The sequence below is a fragment of the Cervus canadensis genome, chromosome 21, assembly GCF_019320065.1.
Source record: "Cervus canadensis isolate Bull #8, Minnesota chromosome 21, ASM1932006v1, whole genome shotgun sequence".
Classification (NCBI taxonomy): domain Eukaryota; kingdom Metazoa; phylum Chordata; class Mammalia; order Artiodactyla; family Cervidae; genus Cervus; species Cervus canadensis.
This window is the reverse complement of record NC_057406.1, coordinates 9,846,761-9,866,891: the sequence shown is the minus strand read 5'-3', so window position 1 is coordinate 9,866,891 and position 20,131 is coordinate 9,846,761. Positions and strand designations below refer to the sequence as shown.

Genomic DNA, 20,131 nt, shown 5'->3' with positions numbered 1-20,131 from the left:
CTTCCCATGGAATGTTCCGGAGCCCCAGCCCTTGAGCTGGTCCTCTCTGTTTGCGGCTGCAGGACTATATTTATTCTGCAAACCCCAACTGGGGTCATGTGGCCTGAGAGGATTATATGAATCCCTCCAAGTGGGAGGCTTGGTTGAAATTTCTGAACTACTTTGATTTACGGGGACGGGAAAATGACAGGATACTGGAGAGCGTAAGGCCTGTGGTTGTCAGAGTTGTGGGGACTGCTGCATGCTGTGTGCCAGGCCTGGGACGCAGCTCCTGTGGGTGGACATCTCAGCACCCAGGCCTCACAGGCGAGCTGCTGGAGATAAGGTGGGCGGGCTCAGACACACGGGCTGGGGGTGGATCTCTGGAGCAGGGCTCCTTCAGTCTGGATGCATCCACCCCTTTGGGTTTCTTTCTATGGGTTGTGGGTTTGGTGGTGGAAAGACCGAAAGCTAACTCTGAATCCCGAGGAGGCCACTTGTTGGTTAAATGCCTCTGGTTGGAGTCTCTGGGTGAGCCCTGGTTTTTACCAGGGATGATGAACCATCGCCGGTGTTTACTGAGGGAATCAGTCAGGAGTGACACCGGCGCCTAGCACAGCACCCGCCCGTGGGCTGCTCCTGGAGCCTTGGTTCCATTTTTACTGGAAAAAAACAGCTAGAAACCAACTGGGCTTGAAAAATTCTGACTCCTTGAGCAAATAAGCCTTATCCCTCTGAAAACAAAATAGTGTGTGTAATGACCTACAGTAAATGTGTTTTATTAGCCAGTTAATCATAGTGGTTAAATATTTGTCCAAGACTGTAAGAAGTCAAATAAGTAGGTCCTAAGACGGGTAGGAAGAAAGGAATCATATTCATTACTAAGTTCAGAAAACCTAATGTGCAGGACACAGGGACACACAGTGGGCCAAGCGTTGGGAAGAGGCCCCAGTGGACACCGTTAGACACACACCCAAGGTGGTTAAGACCTGGACTTGCTTTCACTGTGTGTGCACGTGCGTGCGTGCGTGTGTGTATGTGTGTGTGTGGGTGTCTGGATCTGTGACTGGTCTCAGAGGCTCAGCTGACCCCAGATCCCTGGGCAGAGTCTGGAGGAGAATCAGCTCATTTTCTGAGATGTGGTCCATTTTCTAGGGTGCTGTGTCCAGGGTACCGTCGGTGGGGGCAGTGTTATACAACCATTTCCATGGCTGAAGGGCAGAGTGGGTGGGCTGACGTGGGGGTGACCCTGCTTGGCAAGGGGGTGGGCTCCCCCGCCCTCCTTGGGGTGGGGAGCAGGGGTGAGTGGTAGGTTAAGTGGTGGCAAGAGCTTTCCTAAGTTCCTCACTCCTCTTGTGGTCAATGTCTTCCATTTCCTGTAGTTTCTGCAAAGGGCATTGGGGACAGCTGGGTGTCAGGGCAGATGTGAGGCTAGAGCGGGACCCCCGAAACGGCCCGAGTGGACCCTCACTTCGGCTCACGTCTCGTCCCCCCACTCACGTCCCGTCCACCTTCCCTGGTGCTTTTCCTACCTGGGAGATTTCAGTAAGGATGATCCCGCGGTACTGTCTGCCCTGCCCCAGGGCCTCCATGTCAGCCAGGAATTCTTTCCTCTCCTGAATTTCCTTCACCACTGGACAGGGAGAGGGTCGTCCGTGTACAGGACAACAGGGGCCCCCGCGCTCCTGGGAGGGATGGTGGGGCGGCAGGTTGCCTCTCTTGGGAACGGGAAGCAGTTCTGTGGTCCGTTTCTCACTCGATGGCCCTCAGGGATTCCCCCCTTCCCCTGCTCCCGGGCTCTTCCACACACACTCCCCCTTCCCCTCCCCAGCATAACTGGCCCCTCAGGGACTCACGTTCTTCAAAGCGGTCCAGCTCAGGGGCTGGGTCCTCCTGTCGCACGGGAGGGGGCTTTCTTTTCCGTTCCTCTGGCTTCTTCCCGTTGGCAAAGATATTCTGGAGTCTTCGCTTCTCCTTCTCCAGATCCCCTGTGGGGCCCAGATGTGGCCTAGGTAAGGTGGGCAGGGCACCCCCAATTCCTGGAGCATGCTCACTCCAGGGTGCCTGGGAACATGGTAGGGCTTCTGCAAACCCAGCACCTCCTACCCTGGGCCGCCTCTGCACTGGTCAATCACAGTAGGCCGGAAGGTGTTGAAAGAACCCAGAAGAGAGCTTCATCAAAACCCACACTCTGGGCTTCCCTGGTGGCTCAGCGGTAAATGTGGTGGTTTAGTCGCTAAGTCGTGTCCGACTCTTGCGACCCCATGGACTGTAGCCTGCCAGGCTCCTCTCCACGGGATTTTTCAGGCAAGAATACTGGAGTGGATTGCCATTTCCTTCTCCAGGGGATCTTCCCGACCCAGGAGTCGAACCCAGCACTCCTGCACTGCAGGCAGATTCTTAAATGCAGGAGCCATGGGGTTCTATCCCTGATCTGGGAAGCTCCCACGTGCCACGGAGCAACTAGGCCCGTGCATCACAGCTACTGAACCTGTGCTTCAGAGCCTGGGAGCCGCAACTCCTAAAGCCCAGGTGCTCCTCAGGAGAAGCCACCACAACGAGAAGCCTGCCCGCTGCTGCTAGAGACTAGCCGCTGCTTGCCTCCACTAGAGAAAAGCCAGCATGAAGACCCAGCACAGCCAAAAATAAATAAATAAAATTATTTAAAAAAAAAAAACAAACCCACAGACTGCCTGGGTGCAGAGCAAGGCTAAGGAAACTCAATGACTGTGCAGTATAGCCCGGATGGGAGGCTGTATGGAGGGGCCAAGAGTCACATCAGGTGCCAAGTGGAAAGTGGGGGATGTGATTGCTCTCTGAAACAGGCTGGGGCACAGAGGAACCTGGGGTTCCAGGCCCCATATGAGCTTGAGAAGCAACAGCTGTGACACCTGACCTCCAAAGATTCATCAGAGGTGGGGGGGAAACCAGTTAACTGTTAAAGAGAATTCTGGGAAAATGTATACAAAGTAACCAGCTAAATGGTTTCCCTCACACACTGAATGCCTCCAAGCTAACATGTGGGGAGGTTTGAGAGCACTGGTATAAACAGCCTGAGAATTTGATTAGCCGCCTACGCAGCACCCTGTGGGCTGTTTGTCTCCCTGCCCCTCTCAAGCCCCTGGGAGAGTAGAAGAGGGGCTGTGGTCGAGGCCCCTTACTTACGGGTGGCTTGAGGCTTGAACTGCTCCCGGCTGTAGGCCCCGTTGGCTTGGCACCTCCTGGCAGGCCGGAGGTGGGACCGGGCTGCCAGGATGGGAGGCAGGTAGATGGCTGAGCTTGGCTGCTTGGAAGGCAAGACCCTCTGGCTGGAAGCTGGGCTGCACTGCAGGGGGAGAGTGTCTCCTCCTGGGGAGGGAAGGGTCAGGGTCAGGGGGCCCACCTAAGTGGTCCCTACCTGTTAAAATAAGTCAAACGGTACGGAAGAGTCTTCCCATCTCCCCTCCATACCCTCCCCTCTACAATGAGTGGTGGTAACAATTTGGTGGTCTCAGCCCATTCTTTTTGATGCTTACATAATCATGTTCAAAGATATATGGGCATGTATAAGATTCATTTTTCAAAGATTGGATCACACTGCATTCTATTCAGTAATAGACTAACAATCTTCCATGGGGTCACAAGGAGTCAGACACAACTGAGCGACTGAACTGAATTAACAATCTACCATGAACATCTTTCCAAATCACTCCATTTATCTATAACGTCTTTATTCTTTTGGCCGTGCCACGCAGATCTTAGCTCCCTGACCAGGGATTGAAACTGCGCCCTCAGCAGTGAAAGCTCAGAGTCCTAACCACTGGACTGCCAGGGAGTGCCCCCCAACCTCTGTTTTGATTTGAATCCTGTCTACCTCCCGTCTCTTTCCAGCCTTCTCTGTCATCACCCAGCAGGGAGTATTGAGCATGCACTCTATGAGCCAGGCCCGGGACACGGGGTAAAGAGGTCAGACGAAGCCCTGCCCTCACAGTACTTACATCCAGGGTTTAGATGATGATAACAGCGGTGATGCTGACAGTAAGGTTGCAGTACAGGGATGGGCCACAGGGTGTATCAGAGCAGGATTCACGGTTATAAATAGGGCAGCCAGGAAGGCCTCACCGACACAGTGACATTTGAGAAAAGACCCATAAGTGGTAAGAGCCCAGCCAAGTTGATATTTTAGGGAAGAGCATTCTAGGCAGGATGGGTCAAGTGAATGTCCTGAGGTGGGAATGTGCCCAGAGCATCTGAGAACAGACAGGAGGCTGGGGTGCCAGGAATGGACTGAGCCAGGGGTGGGGTGGCGTGGGAGTAGAGGTGAGAGGTCAGGGAGGGCAAGAGACGGGCGGGGCCTCATAGGCCTCTGGAAAGACTGGCTTTTACTGTGTGTGAGGTGGGAAGCCTTGGAGGGTTCTGAGCAGAAGAGTCACCCCTTTAGCTGCCATTGAAAATACAGCGTTGGGAATTTCCTGGTGGTCCCTGCTTCCACTGCAGGGACCACAGGTTTGACCCCTGGTCTGGGAAATAAGATCCCTCAAGATGTGCAAGCAAAAAAAAAAAACAAAGAAGATAAAAAAAGAAAATACAGAGTTGGGGGTCAAGGGCTTCCCAGGTGGTGCTAGTGGTAAAGAATCTGCCTGCCAATGCAGGAGACATAAATGACACAGGTTTGATCCCTGGGCCTGGAAGATACCCTGGAGGAGAGTATGGCTACCCACTCCAGTATTCTTGCCTGGAGAATCCCACGGACAGAGGAGCCTGGCAGGCTACAGTCCATGGTGTCACAAAAAGTCAGACAAGATTGAAGTGACTGAGCACGCACGCATGGGGATCAAGGGCAGAAATAATCACAGTCAGGATATGGTTTGAAGGTCAAGCAGACAGGACTGCTCGTGGGTTGGATGTGGGGTCTCGGAGGAAGGGAAAGAGGGGACAGGATGACTTTGATGTGTCTGCCCAGACGAACCCGAAGGATGGAGCTGCCATTGTTTCCCGTTGCCTTTCCTTTCTCATGCCCTCTATCTAGGGCCAACCATGGTTTTTCTCTCTCTTCTCTGAAGAGATGCTGTGCTTTCCAGAATGTTCTTCATACTCTGCTATTTCTACCTGTCCAATGCCAAATGCCACCTTTTCTTTTGGCTCAGTCTCAGCAAATAATTAGAGCCCAAGCAATTCTGGGAGTTCAGGTGAAGGAGAGGAGTTTGTGGCTTGCAAAAGAATTTAAACTAAGCCTCAAACAAACAAGTAGGACTTGGTTAAGAAGAGAGAAGAGAGGGGAATCTAGGAGAAGAAAGTACACTCAATACCAATGCTTGGAGGCAATATTTTAAAGAGAAAATGTCTAAGGAGAAAAAAACTGCCAGGCAAACTGGTGACTTGTGTTGACGTAACCACTAATCCAATTAGTTTGTCAATAAATATTGAACACCTCGGAGTCAAGGACTTCCCTGGTGGCTCAGATGGTAAGGGGTCTGCCTACAACATGGGAGACCCGGGTTCAATCCCTGGGTCAGGAAGATCTCCTGGAGAAGGAAATGGCAACCCACTCCAGTACTCTTGCCTGGAAAATCCCATGGATGGAGGAGCCTGATAGGCTACAGTCCATGGGGTCGCAAAGAGTCGGACACAACTGAGCGACTTCACTTTCACTAGGAGTCAAGGTACAGTGGTGAACAAGGCAGGCTCAATCCTTGGTCTCCAGGTATTTACTTTTAATGGAATTCCTAGCACATTCTCTTTATTGTCATGTTGGAAGGAAGGAAGGAAGGGTTAGCTGCTCAGTCGTGTCTGACTCTTTGGGACCCATGGACTTAGCCCACCAGGCTCCTCTGTCCATGGGATTCTCCAGGCAAGAGTACTGGAGTGGGTTGCCATTCCCTTCTCCAGGGGATCTGTAGGGGACATCAAATGATTAGTAGATGACTTGAGTATGGAGATTGAGTTATGTGACTCAGCTGCGTTGTGGTATTAGGCTCTGGCAGCCTGAGTTGTCCTTGTCCACAAAGAAGAAGGAGATCTGACTTCTGAACTGACCTGATGGAGCCTCCCTCCCCCAGCCAGTGCTGGGCAGTCAGTCTTTGTCTCTCTGACTCTCCCATCCCAGTTTCTGTGGTTGACCAGATGCCTCCCGATAGGCACCTTCTTTCCTGAAAGGCAATAGCTATTGGTAGATTTGAGTGAAACCTGGCAAGCTTGAACCTTCTGGTATCCTCTTAAAGGTAACTTTACAGATCTCTGTTCTGATCCCCTAAAAGCTGATTCAGTTAAATCTCAGAAAGCAAGGTTGTTTTCAAGATCTTAGAAGGTACAAGCTGAGCCGCCAGAGAAGCCCAAGAATACTGGTAGCCTATCCCTTCTCAAGGAGATCTTTCGAACCCTGGAATTGAACTGGGATCTCCTGCAATTGCAGGTAGACTCTTTACCAGCTGAGCTATCAGGGGAGCACTCTAATGTGCATAGTACTATTCAAATATCTGATTCTATTTCTTCCACAATTAGCAGTTTCCCTAAACTGTAAGTTTTTGAGGGTAAAATAAAAAGATACATAAAACCCCATTTTGTAACAAGAGGCCAGATCAAGTGATTAGAGTTAAATCATATTCAATGCTTCAGGTTAAATAATTGTACTTGCAAAAATAAAAGTAAAAATGGTTTAATAAAAGATTGTTTTGTTTGTTAAAAAAAAAAAAGATCTTAGAGGGCACCTTGTTACCATGTCCATGTACATTCAGTTTTTTGTTTTCCTTAAAAACAAATAATATAGTGTGTGGTCAGAGGTGAAGTGTGGAAAGGTTTTGCATGGTTTTTCTATGTTGGAAGCCTGCCATTAATCGTGTTTCTGCCAGCTAAGCTATGAATGAATAAAACCATGCATGAGACACACACAGGCCTCTCGTCTGGAGTGCTCATATGGTATGTGTGTAAGAGGGTGGGAGAGATTGCAGACTTGACAGCGTTTGGACTGTCTGACTGGGCTGGAAGTCTCAAATGGGCTGGTGCCCTATTGGGAAGGCCGGCTAGAGCCGGACTGCAGGAGTGGCTCATGGGCTGGGACCCATGTCTTGGGAAGAAGCAAAGACCAAGACCCTGCAAGGTCAATTCCCCGAGAGCAAGGGTCAGAAATACTATTCAAATTTTGTTTTTGTGTGTGTGTGTGTGTTTAAAATTAGGTCCCCTACTCCTCAACATGGAGAAAGCATTAAAATGTGACCCAGAATTCCTTTCCCCCAGAAACCTCTCTGGTCAGCCTCTTACGTTTAATGGTGTCCATGATGTGGCGCTGTTGGAAGTTAGTCAGTTTGGATTCCTGCATCATCACTGCAAGACAAAGCACTTCAGTGAGGCTTCCTGGGCTGCAAGCAGATGCCTTCATCTCACCCCACTGAAATTTAATATTGTATCACCTCCTGCTCCCATTCTGGCTACCTGAGTACTTGGCTTGTGGGATTTGAGTTCCTTAAACAGGGATTGAACCTGGGTCTCCCGGCAGTAAAAATACTGAGTCCTAACCACTGGACCACAAGGGAATTCCCTTCCTTTTCTACATTTTTTTCCCCTATACCACTCATCACCATCTAAGTTCTATATACCTTACTTATTATTTGTTACTTTCCTACTAGAATATTAGCTCCAAGGGAAAAATAATTTTTCCTTATTTCTTTTCTTTATTGCTGTTTTTTCAGCACCTGGGACAATGTCTCAAGCACACAGTGGGCTTTAAAACTTTTTTGTTAAGTGAATGAATGAGTGAATGAACAAGTATTCATTAAGCTTGTGCCAGGGACTGGAGCTACAAATGTGAGCCAAAACAGGCATCATGCCCTGATGGAGTTCATGAACTGAATGTTAATTCAACGTTAATTCAATGGAACACACTAGGTATCTGATTACAGGTTGCACTAAGCCCAGTGAAGGAAAAGGTATTTGGTAGTGTGCAGACACATAACAGTTGGTTCCACTGTGGTGATGATGGGTGGAGAGGAAATAAGTCTTCCCTGGGGAAACTGAAAGTGTGATCTAAGGGGTTCATGGGAGTTAACCACTCTGAAATTCTTAGTTCTTTGACTTTGAGTCACTTCCAAGTTGTAGGACCCAGACCCCTGAACCGTTCTGAACTCCAGGCTTCTTATCTGTAAACTGAAAATACAATTACTAAGCCATAAGTAATGTAGGGGAGAACTGAGAAACAGAGGGTAACTGTGACCACCGCTCTTCTTGTGCCCTTTAATGCACCACTGACCTCTGAGCAGCTCGCAGGTCCCTGGGGTGTAAGTGGTCGGCTTGGGACAGCGCCAGAACCCTGTTCCTTTAGTCACCGTCTCCACACTCTCCTGGGAAGCCATGGGAGGGCTCTGAAGAGGGAAAAACCCAACGAAACATTCCCTGTCTCCCAGATCCAATCTCTTCTCACACCCTCAACACCACCCAAAGTTTGGGAGCAGGTGTCGGGTCGCAAAAGAATCGTGATGCCGCCTGTCAACATCGCGACAGTGCCCGATCCTTCCACCTTGAACAGATCCACTGGCAGATATACACACGCGAACAGAGACCTCATCCTGACCTGGCGCCTGTGGCAGGGAAGCCCCCTCGGGAGGAAAGGGGCGTGAGGGTAGCCGTGCCCGTTGTGTGATACGCCCAAACGGGAAACCTCACCCTAAAGTAAGACCCGGGCTGGGTGGCCTCTCTCCCCACAGAGAGCGGCAGCTGGGCTCCGGAGATCGTAATCAAGGCTCTGAAGCAGCAGCCGCGCCTGGGCCCTCGCAGAAATACTTTTGAGATCTCAGCCACTAGAGCCTGCAGCTAGCGGCTCCGGCTACCATGGTAACGCAAACCGCACCGCGCATGTACATATTTCTCGCCCCGCCTACCTCCCGGAAGTGATTACCTCTAGGTCACGGCGCAGGCGTAGAGTACGATTGGCAGCGCGCGAGGCGGAGGTACGCTGTTTGCCGGTCTCCGCGCGGGTCTGGGTCGGGGAACCCGGTGGCTGCTGCGCGGGCGTCATGTCAGACAACGAGGACAAGTGAGTGAGGGAGCTAAGTGACTTTTGCGAAGACTCAGAAGGGGCGGATGAAGTGGGAGCCAGGGTCGAAGGAAGTTGAGCCAGGGGTTGAGGGGACTGGGGGTGCTGAGGGGGCCCGCAGAGCCGGAGAAGGGAAAGGCTGGGAACTAGGAGCATAGACCCGGCCAGAGGCTGGGCGCGGAGAAGGCCCCGGCTTGAGGGTCCAGAGAGGATCAGTGAAAAAAGTACCTTTCAGCAAACTTCCACTGAGTCGGGCTCTATGTCAGTACCAAATGTTGAAATGTATTAGGTATAGTCTGTGCTCTTCAGCTGGGGTCTCTTTCTAGAAGAGGCCCATAGTTAAGATGAGGACGTCAGGTGACTGACTTATTGGATGATTCACTGGTTAGGTGGATATTTATTGAGAGCCTCCTACGTATCACATGAGACTCAGATCTCTGCCCACTTTGATTCTAGTAAGTGATGCTCTAACTAACGGGCTTCTTACACTTGTGCAGTTTTGATGGAGACGACTTTGATGACGTGGAGGAGGATGAAGGGCTCGATGACTTGGAGAATGCCGAGGAGGTCAGTACTGAGCCTTGGGCTCCCCTCTGCAGCCCAAGCTGCCAGATAGCCCCGCCAGTGATGGCCGATTGCATGCCTCTGCCTCCCATTTGTGGTCAGGGTACTGCCAGTTCGAATGAGGAGAGATTTAGTCCTGGGTAGTGGAAGAGTCCTACAGGGTTGGCCCAAAGGCTTTTGTCCTCTTGGACCACAGAGCATGGCTTCTGGGGCAGTTAGTTGACTCAGAGTCGAAATAGCCCCTTCATTCATTGTGCAGACATGTGCTGAATGTTTATTATGTACCAGGAGCTCAGCAGGGTGAGGCTAAATAAAGAGCAAAGGGGAGAGTGACCTGGGATAAGGCTGGAGAGGTGAGGGCCAAGATCAGGCAAGATTTTGTAGGCTAGGGGTAGTGGGAAGCTGCTGACAAGTTTTGGGGAGCTGGGGAGTGGCATGATCCAGTGAGGAATGAGTTGGGAGGAATAAGAGTCAAAGAAAGCCCAATTAGGGTGCAATCCAGGTGACATCTGTAGCTTGCACTTGGGTGCTGGTAGTGTCTGTGATGAGAAAACAGATTCGAGAGATTTTGGTGGATAGGATGTGGGGCTAAGAAAGTGGGACATGACAGGAATGACTCCCGTGTTTCTGGCTTGAGCAGCTTGGTGGATGAGTTACTGGCATCATAGATAAAATAGGGTTTTCTGTGCTATATGACTGGTGGAGGAAGAAGTGCTTTGTGTCTTCTGGAGAGAGGGATCCCTTGTTTTGTTTGGGTTTTCCTGTCTGCCTGGCACTCTGAGGTTACCTGTTCACTGAGTTAGAAACCTTCTTCTCTATCCTTCTGATCTCTTTCCATCTCTCTCCTGTTGATTCTGCCTCCTCCATGTAGTTCAGTCCTATTCCCATTTCTCTATTCCTAGTGCCTCAGCCTGGTTTAGATCCTTATTGGTTTTCACCTGCATTACTGCAGAAACTTTTTACTGGTTTTCCTGCCTTGAGTCTGCTGTTTGCTTTTCTGCTGCCAGAGTTGACTTTTTCTCCTACCCACATGATTGGTTACTATTGGTCTTCCTCAGTGTTCTCTCTGCTTCGGCCCTTACCCTCTACGAAATATTCTCAACAGGGTATCCAGAGTGATCCTTTTAAATCTTCAGTCACTCTATCTCTCCTCTGCTCAGAACCTGCATCTGGTCGCTTCTCATCTCATTCTGAATAAAAGCCAAAAACATGCATAACGTCCTCCATGATCTGACCACCTGCTTCCTCTGTGACCTTCTCTCTTCTCGGTGTCCCTGTCATGCCAGGGAAGTTCCAGCTCAGGACCTTTGACTGTGCTGTCCCCTCTTCCTTTTCCCTTAGATATGCACACAATCTGCTCCTCAGCCTCCTTCAGGTCTGTGTTAAATATCACCTCAGTGAGGCCTTCCCTGACCATTCTATCTCAAATCACTGCATTTGCCCCTTCCTCCAACATCAACACTTGGACACTCTCTGTCTTTTCTCTCTGTTTTCATACTGCACATTTTACTACTAATTTTATTTATTGTTCATCTCACTGTATTCCTGGGTCAGGAAGATCTGCTGGAGAATCTATAGGCTACCCACTCCAGTATTCTTGGTCTTCCCTGGTGGCTCAGTTGGTAAAGAATCCACCTGCAATGCAGGAGACCTGCCTGGGTTCGATCCCTGGGTTGGGAAGATCCCCTGGAGAACGAAATGGCTGCCCATTCCAGTATTCTGGCCTGGAGAATTCCACGGACTGTATAGTCCATGGGGGCTCACAAGGAGTTGGACACGATTGAGCGACTTTCACTTTCACTGTATTATATAGTAAAGCTCTATGGGAGAAAGAAATTTTATCTGTCTTACTGCTCTGTGTCAAGCACTTAGAATGCTATCTGACATATAGTAAGCACTCAGTAAATATTTGTTGACTTAATTTTATATTACAGAATTTATTCTCCTGTCTATAACCCTGTCTGCACCTTTTGTGCTAATCATACCCCACAATTAGGCGTCCAGGCTGAGTACGTTCTCTCCCTCCCGTGTCTTTGCACATATGCAATTCAGCCTGCCTGGAATGCCCTGTCTTTCCTTCCTTGTTAGCTTGGCAGCTCGTACTCATCCTTCTAGACTAGCCCAGGTCTCATCTCTGGACTGTATTCCTAACCCCAGGATGAGGTAGATGTCCCTCACTTTCTTGTGTAGTTTGTGGCACGCTGGCACACTTTCATAGCACTTCGTGTTTTGTTTACTCTTGTCTTTTTGCCGGACTGTGAATTCTTTGAGAGCAGAAACTCTTTCCGTCTCAGCACCTTTATCATGTCTGGCACATGACAGATGCCTAATAAGTGATTATTAAATATATACATATTTAAAGATGGGGTGTTGTTCCTCTTCCTGCTTCGGGTAAGGTTGTCTATGCTCAAGGACTTCTTTGTATGGGGCCAACTCTTCCTTCTGGATGAGGCGGCTGGCTTTGGACTCCTGATCACGATTCCTCTTTCACTAGCTCTGAGACTTTGGCCAAGTTGGCTGACTGTCCAACCCTCTAAAATGAGCATTATAATCCCCACTTCATAAGGTTTTTGTGAGGATTGAGTGAGGTGTTACTAAGGCAGTTGCATGGTCACTGGCATGTAGCAAGCAGTAGTGTGGAGGTGCTTACAATCACTGTTGTCGTCATCTTGCCCCTCACCCCCAATAATGCATCCTGAGATTTTTCTGTCTTTTCTGCCTTGGTGTCCAGGAGGGCCAGGAGAATGTTGAGATTCTCCCTTCTGGAGAGCGACCGCAGGCCAACCAGAAACGAATCACCACACCATATATGACCAAGTATGAACGAGCCCGCGTGCTGGGCACCCGAGCCCTTCAGATTGCGTGAGTATGAGCTCCCTCACCATCTTGTCCTTTGATCAGGCCACAGGGAGCCTCCAAGCTGTTGGTAATGGCCCAGCCTGACAACAGACCCTTCCCTTTCTCACAGGCTAAACAAAGGCGGTGCTGTTCCTGTGTGCCAGGCACTGTGCTAGGCCCCTGTCCTCAGGGAGTCTGTGGTCCACTGGGGGAACAGGACATAAGCAGTAGAAGAGTAACAGTAAGAATACAGAGTGTGATGACTGCCTGTCAGGTGGGGAAGCCAAAATAAATGAAATAAGATCAGACCCAGACCCTTGTGGGCTCGTTAGTTGCGGGTGCTGCAGCAGCTTTCACTGGGCTTAAGGTGGTTCTTGACTCAAGAAGACTGGGACCAGCCCAGAGGAGTGAGAGAGCCCTCCACGTCGAGGCCGCGCTGGGAACGTGGAAGCACAGAGCAGTGGTTGGGGGTGTGGGGGTTTGAAATTAGCAACCCTTCCTTTCTCTCCCAAGTTCTCCCAAGTTCCCCTACTGGGAACTTGTTGAAGAACAACATGATTCAGGAGCCAGCCAGGAGACAAGTCAGGTCAGGTCAAAATGTGCGATGCCTGCATGTCTACCCGTCAGCCACAGGCATTGCAGGCGTCAGAGGCCGTGTCTGCGGGGGCAGGGGCCTTGTGCAGAACAGACCCTAAAGCAGCCCCCCTGAGGGCAGTGGCTTTGAGGAAGCAGGGGCTCTTGAAGAGGCTGGGCCACAGGTGCTGGCTTTCCCCGCCAGGCTCCCCTGTCAGATGAGCTCCTCCTCTGTTCTGGTGAGAGTTAAGTGGGAGGACGCAGAGAGCAGATGTGTTACTATTGCTCTCGTGGCAGGTCCTCCCCAGGGAAACAGGAGGCTGAGGAAAGGAGCCCTGTCTCAGACTTCTCACCAGCTGCTGGGAGAAATGGTGGACACCTGGAGGAGGGGTGCTTCGAGAAGAGAGGAGTGGGAAACAGGCTCGAAAGAAAAGCTGGGGCCACGGAGTTGTGGGGCGATACGTATGCTGGGGGAGCGATGATGCTCAATCTGTGCACCCCCACCCCCTGCCCAAGTTTTCAAACAGCACTGGGCTTTTATCTGTGGAGTGAAGGTGACCACTCAGTGGAGGGTTTTATTGGGGCGGGAAACCGTTGTTCTTCACTCGATTGGCAGCGGTTGGCCTCCTGCCGGCCTGGTTGCACCCCTTGCTGGTCTGGGTGAGTTGAGAGCCACACTCCGTATGGTGATTTCAGTGTTGCTGGGGTCAGGACCCTCTAGGCTTGCCCCACAGGGATGGTCACTGCTGGCTACATTTAGCCATTTAAATTTAAGTTAAGTAAAACTAGGTAGGAGCCCAGTGTTTCTGTCTCCTTAGTCACATTTCATGTGCCCAGTAGCCATTGTGGCTACTGTGATAGGTAAAACAGTTAGAGGACATTTCCATCCTTGCAGAGTGCGGGTTGGGTGGTATGAATATGAATATGAACATGAATATGTCTGCTGAACACGACCCAGCAAAAAGAATAATTCGTAAACTGTTTTTTAAGCAAATAGACTGTATGCAAGTTAAAGTCTTTCAGCATCAAATGAGATATTGTGCTTTTGCCTTTTGGAGATGTAAAGAGGTTTAAAGACACAATTCCCTAATCCTCTGGATGTTTACTGACTAGTAGGGAAGAGGGACCTCTTCTAAATACCCAGAACCCAAGGCAGACGAGATTGATGCTTTAAAAGAGAAACAAAAAAGGAGAGAAGGGAATAAAGTGATGTCGTCTTGAAGGTATCCTAGGTGCCAGAAATAGCACTAGGAAAGTGGAGGCTGGCATGTGTGGTTTGTGGTGGAAGAATGGCAAGTAGCTTGGGGCACAAGACTGGAAAACATGTCACTGGTCCCTTGAGTGACATTTAGAAGATGGGCGTGCGTTTGGTGGACAGTCTGGAGCAGGCATTCCATACAAGGCCCAGCATCCTGTTTTCCTTTGGAGGTAAGACTCTTGTCCAGCCTTGTTGGGCTGGAGCACTCCTTCAGATTAAGAGCTCAGTCGCTGTCTGGTGGTTTTGCAGCTGCTGTAAGCCTTGGGCAGTTAGGGCTGGAGCTTGTCTTGAGTTACGGGCCTGCGATCCTGCACTTAGGAGTAGACCCTGAAACATGTTTTCTTGGATATTTGTGGACGAAGTCTCACTCCAGCTCAGTAGCCCCATCTGGTGGCTGAATGGTTGCAACTCTGCTGTGCCTTGCTCAGCCACTGAGTCGTAGCTGACTCTTTGTGACCCCTTGGCTGCTTCCCAAGGAAGGTTGCCACTTGGAACCCCTGTTGGAGACGTTGAGGGCACACTCTCAGATTTCCTGTGTATGTAGTAGGGCTGGATGAATGACTATTCTTGAATTATTCATGTCTTGAAAGAAAGAAGGCATATGCATATCAGGGAAAGCATTTTGCCACATTCTTTAAAACATTAAATAATTAGGGAAGTTTAAATAATTATTGAGAGAAGATATAGAAAAAGTTAAAAACTCAGTTTCTGCCCTTGGGGAATTTTCAGGCTTTGGGGAGTAACAGACATCAGAATATTTAGCAATAGAATTAGTAGATCATTTATTGTAAACTGGTGGCTCTCGGACTGGCTGGTTATCCGAATCACCAGGGGAGCTTTGCTAATGTAGGTTCTCAGGCTCCTTCAGTAGAGAATTTATTCAGCGGGTCTGGGGGAGGACCTGGGAACCTGTATTTTTAGCACGCTCTCCTGGATGATCATCAGGTTTGGGGTCCATTAGTGTAAACTTGAGTTGGAATCAGTAAGGGTGACTTCCTAGAGGAGATGGGCCTGGAACTGGTCTGTCTGTTTTTAGACCCTCTGCTGTGGGCCAAGTGTTGCACTAGAATAGAACTTGGGGTCCTGGACCAGCAGGTCTCATTTGGAAAACTTCAGATGGGTAGTCACAGTTTAGTGACAGTGGTGTTGAAAGAAGTGTGTGTAAAATGAGTCAGGGCCCTGAGGCTTCAGTCTGTGCTTTTCAGGGTGGAGACGTCTGAGCCTCTCACAGGCCTATAAGGAGAGGAAGCACTCACGTGAGAATGCAGAAGGAAAACAACAGGGCCTGTCTAGGAAACTGTGGGGGTTTGGTGTGGCTGTCTAGGAAAATGTGGGGTGAATGGAGGCAGGTAGCATGGGAAAGTACTGCAAAGGTAAGCGGGGGCCAGATGAGGTTCTGCCTGCCTGATGGCCTCGGGGTCTCAAGGAAGAGAGGTAAGCAGGTGAGAGCCTGACCGCAGACCTTGTGTCAAGGCTGGAGGAGCAGGACCCTCGCAGGGGGTGTTGCCAAGACAGAGAAGGAAAATGAGGCGAGCTAGGCCCTGAGGCAGGGCTGGGGGTTGAGTCGGGTGGTCAGAGGGTGAGCTCTTGCACATGTGGTCCTTTGTGTGGGATATTCTGCTGTGGCCGTGGGCTCAGGAGTCTCATGGGCCCTGGGGAAGGTCCTTGGCCGGGGGAGTGGACGTGATGAATGTCACACGACCCACTAATGAAAGCGCATGCTTGTCCCATTCACAGTACCTGGTTTCAGTTTGTGGATCACCAGGTTTTTAATGGGAGGTGTTAACAGCACAGTAGAGAGGAGTCTTCAGGGTTCAAATCTTGTTCTGCCACTCACTGGCTGTGTGACCTTGGGGAAATGACTGACCTCCCTGTGCCTAAGTAAAACGGAAGTAGCAGTAGTACTTACTGCTGCTGCTGCTAAGTTGCTTCAGTCGTGTCCGACTCTCTGCAACCCCGTGGACTGGAGCCTACCAGGCTCCTCTGTCCATGGGGTTTTCCAGTACTGGAGTGGGGTGCCATTGCCTTCTCCGGTAGTACTTACTACAAATGAAATAATCTACATGGAGGGTGGAGAGCAGCTATGGCACTTAGTGAATCTTTGCTTATTAGCCAGTACTGTTTTAGCGTTCTTGTTGTGTAGGAGTGGCAGGGCTTTTTGTCTTCGTTTTCAAATGAGGATGCTGAGATTGGGAGAAAGATTCAGGGTCTTTCAGGCACAGTTGAAGCCTAGTCTACCAGCTGCCACTCAAGGGCCCTCGCTGTCAGCGCCCCTGAACCACTGCTCCGCACCTGCCACTTTTGGGAGGTGTCCCCTCTCGGTGCCCTCTCTAGGTGAGCTCTGGGGTGCTGATCTGCTCCTGTTTGTGAAACTCTCCCCAGCTTCATGCTGGGCCCTCTTCCTGTGTGTGTAATCTCCCCACACCTGTCCTTACACCTGCAGGATGTGTGCCCCCGTGATGGTGGAGCTGGAGGGGGAGACAGATCCCTTACTGATCGCCATGAAGGAGCTCAAGTAAGTCACCCAGATCCTGGTTCATGGCTGCAGAGCCCTGGGGGGCATCCCTTGGGTACTCTGCTGCACACCCTCCCCCACTTCCCTGCTGAGGATGTGTGGTCTTGTTCCTGTAGACCCTTAGTTTGGGAGTCAGCCCTTCAAGGGGGAGGAGGGGACAGGCAAAGGGGGAGGGGAGGACTCTGACAAGACATGGACCGTCCCTGTCTGTCCCAGCGTCCCTTTTCCTGCTGCAGTTGGCCTTACCAACATCCCCCTGCTTTCTGCCTCTGCCTTCAGCCGTGGGATGGCAGGCCCCTTGTAGATTTTGGTCCCACACTCAGAGAAGTAGAGACTTTTTTTTTTTTGGCTGAAAGTCCTTTGCTACAAAGTACATCCATGGTCTCAAGAGGATGCTCCTAAGGCTTCTCCTCCCTTGCCTTCTGCACCTGCTGTCCCTCTGCTGCACATCCTCACGTACCTCTATCTCTCCCTGGTCACAGGGCCCGGAAGATCCCCATCATCATTCGCCGATACCTGCCTGACGGGAGCTACGAAGACTGGGGTGTCGACGAGCTCATCATCACCGACTGAGCCGGAGTCAGCCTCCGGACTGGGCCTCCGCCCGTGGCTCGTCTCATAGTCTTTTTATAGTCTTTATACGTGTAAATAGTAAATTCTTCAACTTTCAACCCCCTCTGCCTCCTGCTGCCTGTGAGGCCCACCTCCGTCTTCACTGTTACTGCCCTGCTGCCTAGAGGCTGTGCCCATCCCAATGGCCCTGGGACCATCAGCTCTTTAAGAAGCACCAGGGCCCTGACCCCCTGGGCTCCCCCACATGCCCCCCTCCATGTAGCAGTCCACCAGAGCAGAGGCTGCTGCAGGAGACACCTCGGCTGCCTTCCCAGCAGACAGACGAGCCTTTGTGCCCAGGGAACTGGTTGCCACGGAAACCCCCAATTTCCTTTCCAGTGGGGACTGGCTGCAGGGGCTTCTCCCTTCTCAGGAGTATCACAGAGCAGGTCTCATCAAGCCACCCATTGTTTTCCTAAGGACCTGCCTCGAGCCTCTTATCATGGGCTCGGATCCCCTTTCAGGAGCCAGTGCCCCCAGCAGGAAGCTTGGGGACGCAGTGATCTCCTGCCCTCCCCAAGAGAGCCCTACTGGGCAAGTCAGCAGCTGGAGCAAGGGCCGAACACCTGCCCATCCCAGCCGCACCACCCCTCCCATTCCCCACCTGTCAGACCACTCCCCATACGCCAGTCTGTTCTCCATGACCCACCCTTCTGGTCTGCCACACCCATACCCTCTCCTTTCCCTTCTGTGTGGAGACCCTGATCCCTCCAGGGCCTTCAGTAGGATGGGTGCTGGGGTAATGGTGGGCAGGGCAGCAGGGCTTCTGGGTTCAAGGCGTGACATTAAATCCAGTTGATCACACTGGCTCCTCCCTCCCTTGGGGTTCGGGGGCAGACAACAAGGAGAGGATGTATACTGACACCAATAGGGATGGGAAGGAAACCCATCTCCCTGAATATTCCAGCCTTGACCTTCAGTCTGCTGCCAGCCCCCACTTCCAGGAAGAGGAAGAGCCAGGCTTGCCTGACCTCTGCAAGTGGCGAGGCCCCTGGGGCGGGTGCACCCTGGACAGGGTGGAAGTGACGAGCATCCCCAGGCACGGGAGGGGTGTTGGCTGCTCTGGAGAAGGGTTAATTCAGGGAGCAGTGGACTTCGCACCCCCTTCCACCCTCCTCCAAGCCTGTGGAATCCTTTAATCAAGTTGGGTGCTGAAATTTCAGCTCTGAAATGCCGCCTTTGTGCTGGCATCCAGGCGGCCGCCCCAGAGTGCGGGGGTCACTTTCTCGGCCCCGTTTCTCTAAATGGTCTCTTTGTTCCTGCTGGGCCGCTCAGTATCAGATGTGATTAAAGGGAGATGGGGCTGGGGTGGCGGAGGAGAGAGGGACTGGGGGAGGGAGGGGGTTAACCCTTAGGGGATAGGGTGTAGAGGAGAGATGGAGAAAGGGGTGTTTACCCTCCCACCTGCCCCTTCCATTCTCCCCCTTCACAGAGTCAGGCCCTCGCTACTCAGCTGGCCCGGCCAGGGCACCATCTCCTCGACCCTCTCCAGATACACCTGTCCCTTCTCTGTTTACTGCGGAGCCACTACTTCACTGAGGCCCGAGCTCATCTGGAATCTCAGGTCTAAGGAATGAGCACAAGCCATGTCTTCTGACTTCTGCGGGCCATTCCCTCTCCTCCCGTGTCCCCAGTGACTCTCCAGTCTCGTTGAGGTCATGCAGGTGGTGATTTCATTTTTTTGATGTAGCCCCTCCCACCTGCCCTGCCCGCTCCACGTCCACAATCCCAGAGAACACAGGAGCACATAGGAAACACTGGACAGGCTAGAAATGGACTAATGTCCTGCTTCTCAATAGAGGCAGAGGGAGGTTGTAAGAAGTAGGAGCGCATAACTGATTGACCCCCTAATGAAATTCTAGAATAGGCTATTGCATATTTGAAAACACTTGGGTAATAAAAAGATTCTGGAGCTAGCATGGGGTTTCTAAGGATATCACCAAGTGAACCAAATTTTCTTTTTTCCAATGGTTACCAGCCTGGTTGGTTGGAGGAATGCCACAGATACAGGGAATCTTGATTGGAACAAGGCATTAGGCAGTCTGTGTGACTGTGATAGAGAAGCAAGTACCTCAGGGTGACATAATTAGATTCAGAATTGTCTGGACAGCTTTCCAAGTATAGATGATAGAATGGAGAGGTTTTCGGTGGTGGACACAGGGTCTGTACCCTCTCATTCCAATCTTTTTTCATTAGTAACCTGAATGAGGATATTTGAGTTTCAAACATGAAGCTCAGGAGAGCTATAAATGGGATTCAGAATTCAAAGGATCTAACATAGGTGGGGAAATGGTCAAATGCAAAAAGATGAAATCTGTTCAAGACCAGTAAAAAAATCCTGCATTTATCTACAATACAAGGACAGCCAAGCAGCAGAAAACCACTTGTATACAGTTCAGGGTGGTCCAGCTTGGCTGCAGGTTTTATCTATAAGAGGAAGAATTTGTAGTTACCACTATGCTTCATGGGAGCCAGCGGTTTTGGCAAAGTGGCCTGAAGAGCTTGCAGGACACAGCTTCCAGGTGGCGGTCTGCCCACCCTGGAGGACTGGGCTAGTTCTTGGTGCCCCCTCCCCCACCTGAGGTCCTGACTAGGAGGTGAGGGGCTGGAGCTCACAGATAGAAGAAATGAATACTGGATCTGGGGATGCTGGTCTGGAGCCGTGAAGGAAGCACGGCCTCAGATTACAAGTGGAAATAGGGCAGGTGGAAGAGACGATGGTTAAGGGTGCAAGGTTTGGAGTCAGCTGGCTTCACATTCTGTACCAGCACTTCTTAGCACCCACCTC

At 51.0% G+C, this 20,131-nt stretch overlaps 2 protein-coding genes across 4 annotated transcripts; one reads left to right on the top strand and one right to left on the bottom strand.

The window, feature by feature from the left end:
- Nucleotides 1-610: 610 nt before the first annotated feature.
- C21H22orf23 (chromosome 21 C22orf23 homolog) lies at nt 611-8,786 on the bottom strand. 3 transcript variants are annotated; one of them, XR_006264121.1, is made up of 7 exons: nt 8,614-8,786; nt 8,201-8,312; nt 7,216-7,278; nt 3,145-3,327; nt 1,836-1,967; nt 1,512-1,697; nt 611-1,364 (listed from the first exon to the last, which is right to left on the bottom strand). XR_006264121.1 is itself a non-coding variant. In XM_043440158.1 (7 exons), exons 2-7 carry the CDS (start codon nt 8,301-8,303, stop codon nt 1,293-1,295), a joined length of 654 nt encoding a protein of 217 aa, XP_043296093.1. In that variant the 5' UTR covers nt 8,304-8,312; nt 8,614-8,786; the 3' UTR covers nt 611-1,292. The 3 variants fall into 3 exon arrangements, 1 of the variants encoding a protein (XP_043296093.1); XR_006264122.1 differs by having other exon boundaries at nt 1,512-1,664; XM_043440158.1 differs by having other exon boundaries at nt 1,512-1,612.
- A 65-nt stretch (nt 8,787-8,851) lies between these two features.
- On the top strand, nt 8,852-17,404 carry POLR2F (RNA polymerase II, I and III subunit F). The gene is made up of 5 exons (XM_043439838.1): nt 8,852-8,983; nt 9,481-9,550; nt 12,279-12,409; nt 16,660-16,731; nt 17,214-17,404. Exons 1-5 carry the CDS (start codon nt 8,964-8,966, stop codon nt 17,302-17,304), a joined length of 384 nt encoding a protein of 127 aa, XP_043295773.1. The 5' UTR covers nt 8,852-8,963; the 3' UTR covers nt 17,305-17,404.
- The last annotated feature ends 2,727 nt before the right edge of the window (nt 17,405-20,131 follow it).

Bases quoted from the DNA above. Each gene is read 5' to 3' on its own strand.
- POLR2F (XM_043439838.1), top strand. From the start codon at position 8,964: ATGTCAGACAACGAGGACAA. The intron at 12,410-16,659 runs GTGAGTATGAGC...TTACACCTGCAG, and splicing joins ACCCGAGCCCTTCAGATTGC to GATGTGTGCCCCCGTGATGG. The intron at 16,732-17,213 runs GTAAGTCACCCA...CCCTGGTCACAG, and splicing joins ATCGCCATGAAGGAGCTCAA to GGCCCGGAAGATCCCCATCA.
- C21H22orf23 (XM_043440158.1), bottom strand. From the start codon at position 8,303: ATGGCTTCCCAGGAGAGTGTGGAGACGGTGACTAAAGGAACAGGGTTC. The intron at 7,279-8,200 runs GTCAGTGGTGCA...TTTGTCTTGCAG, and splicing joins GACCTGCGAGCTGCTCAGAG to TGATGATGCAGGAATCCAAA. The intron at 3,328-7,215 runs GTAAGAGGCTGA...TTCCCTCCCCAG, and splicing joins CATCATGGACACCATTAAAC to GAGGAGACACTCTCCCCCTG.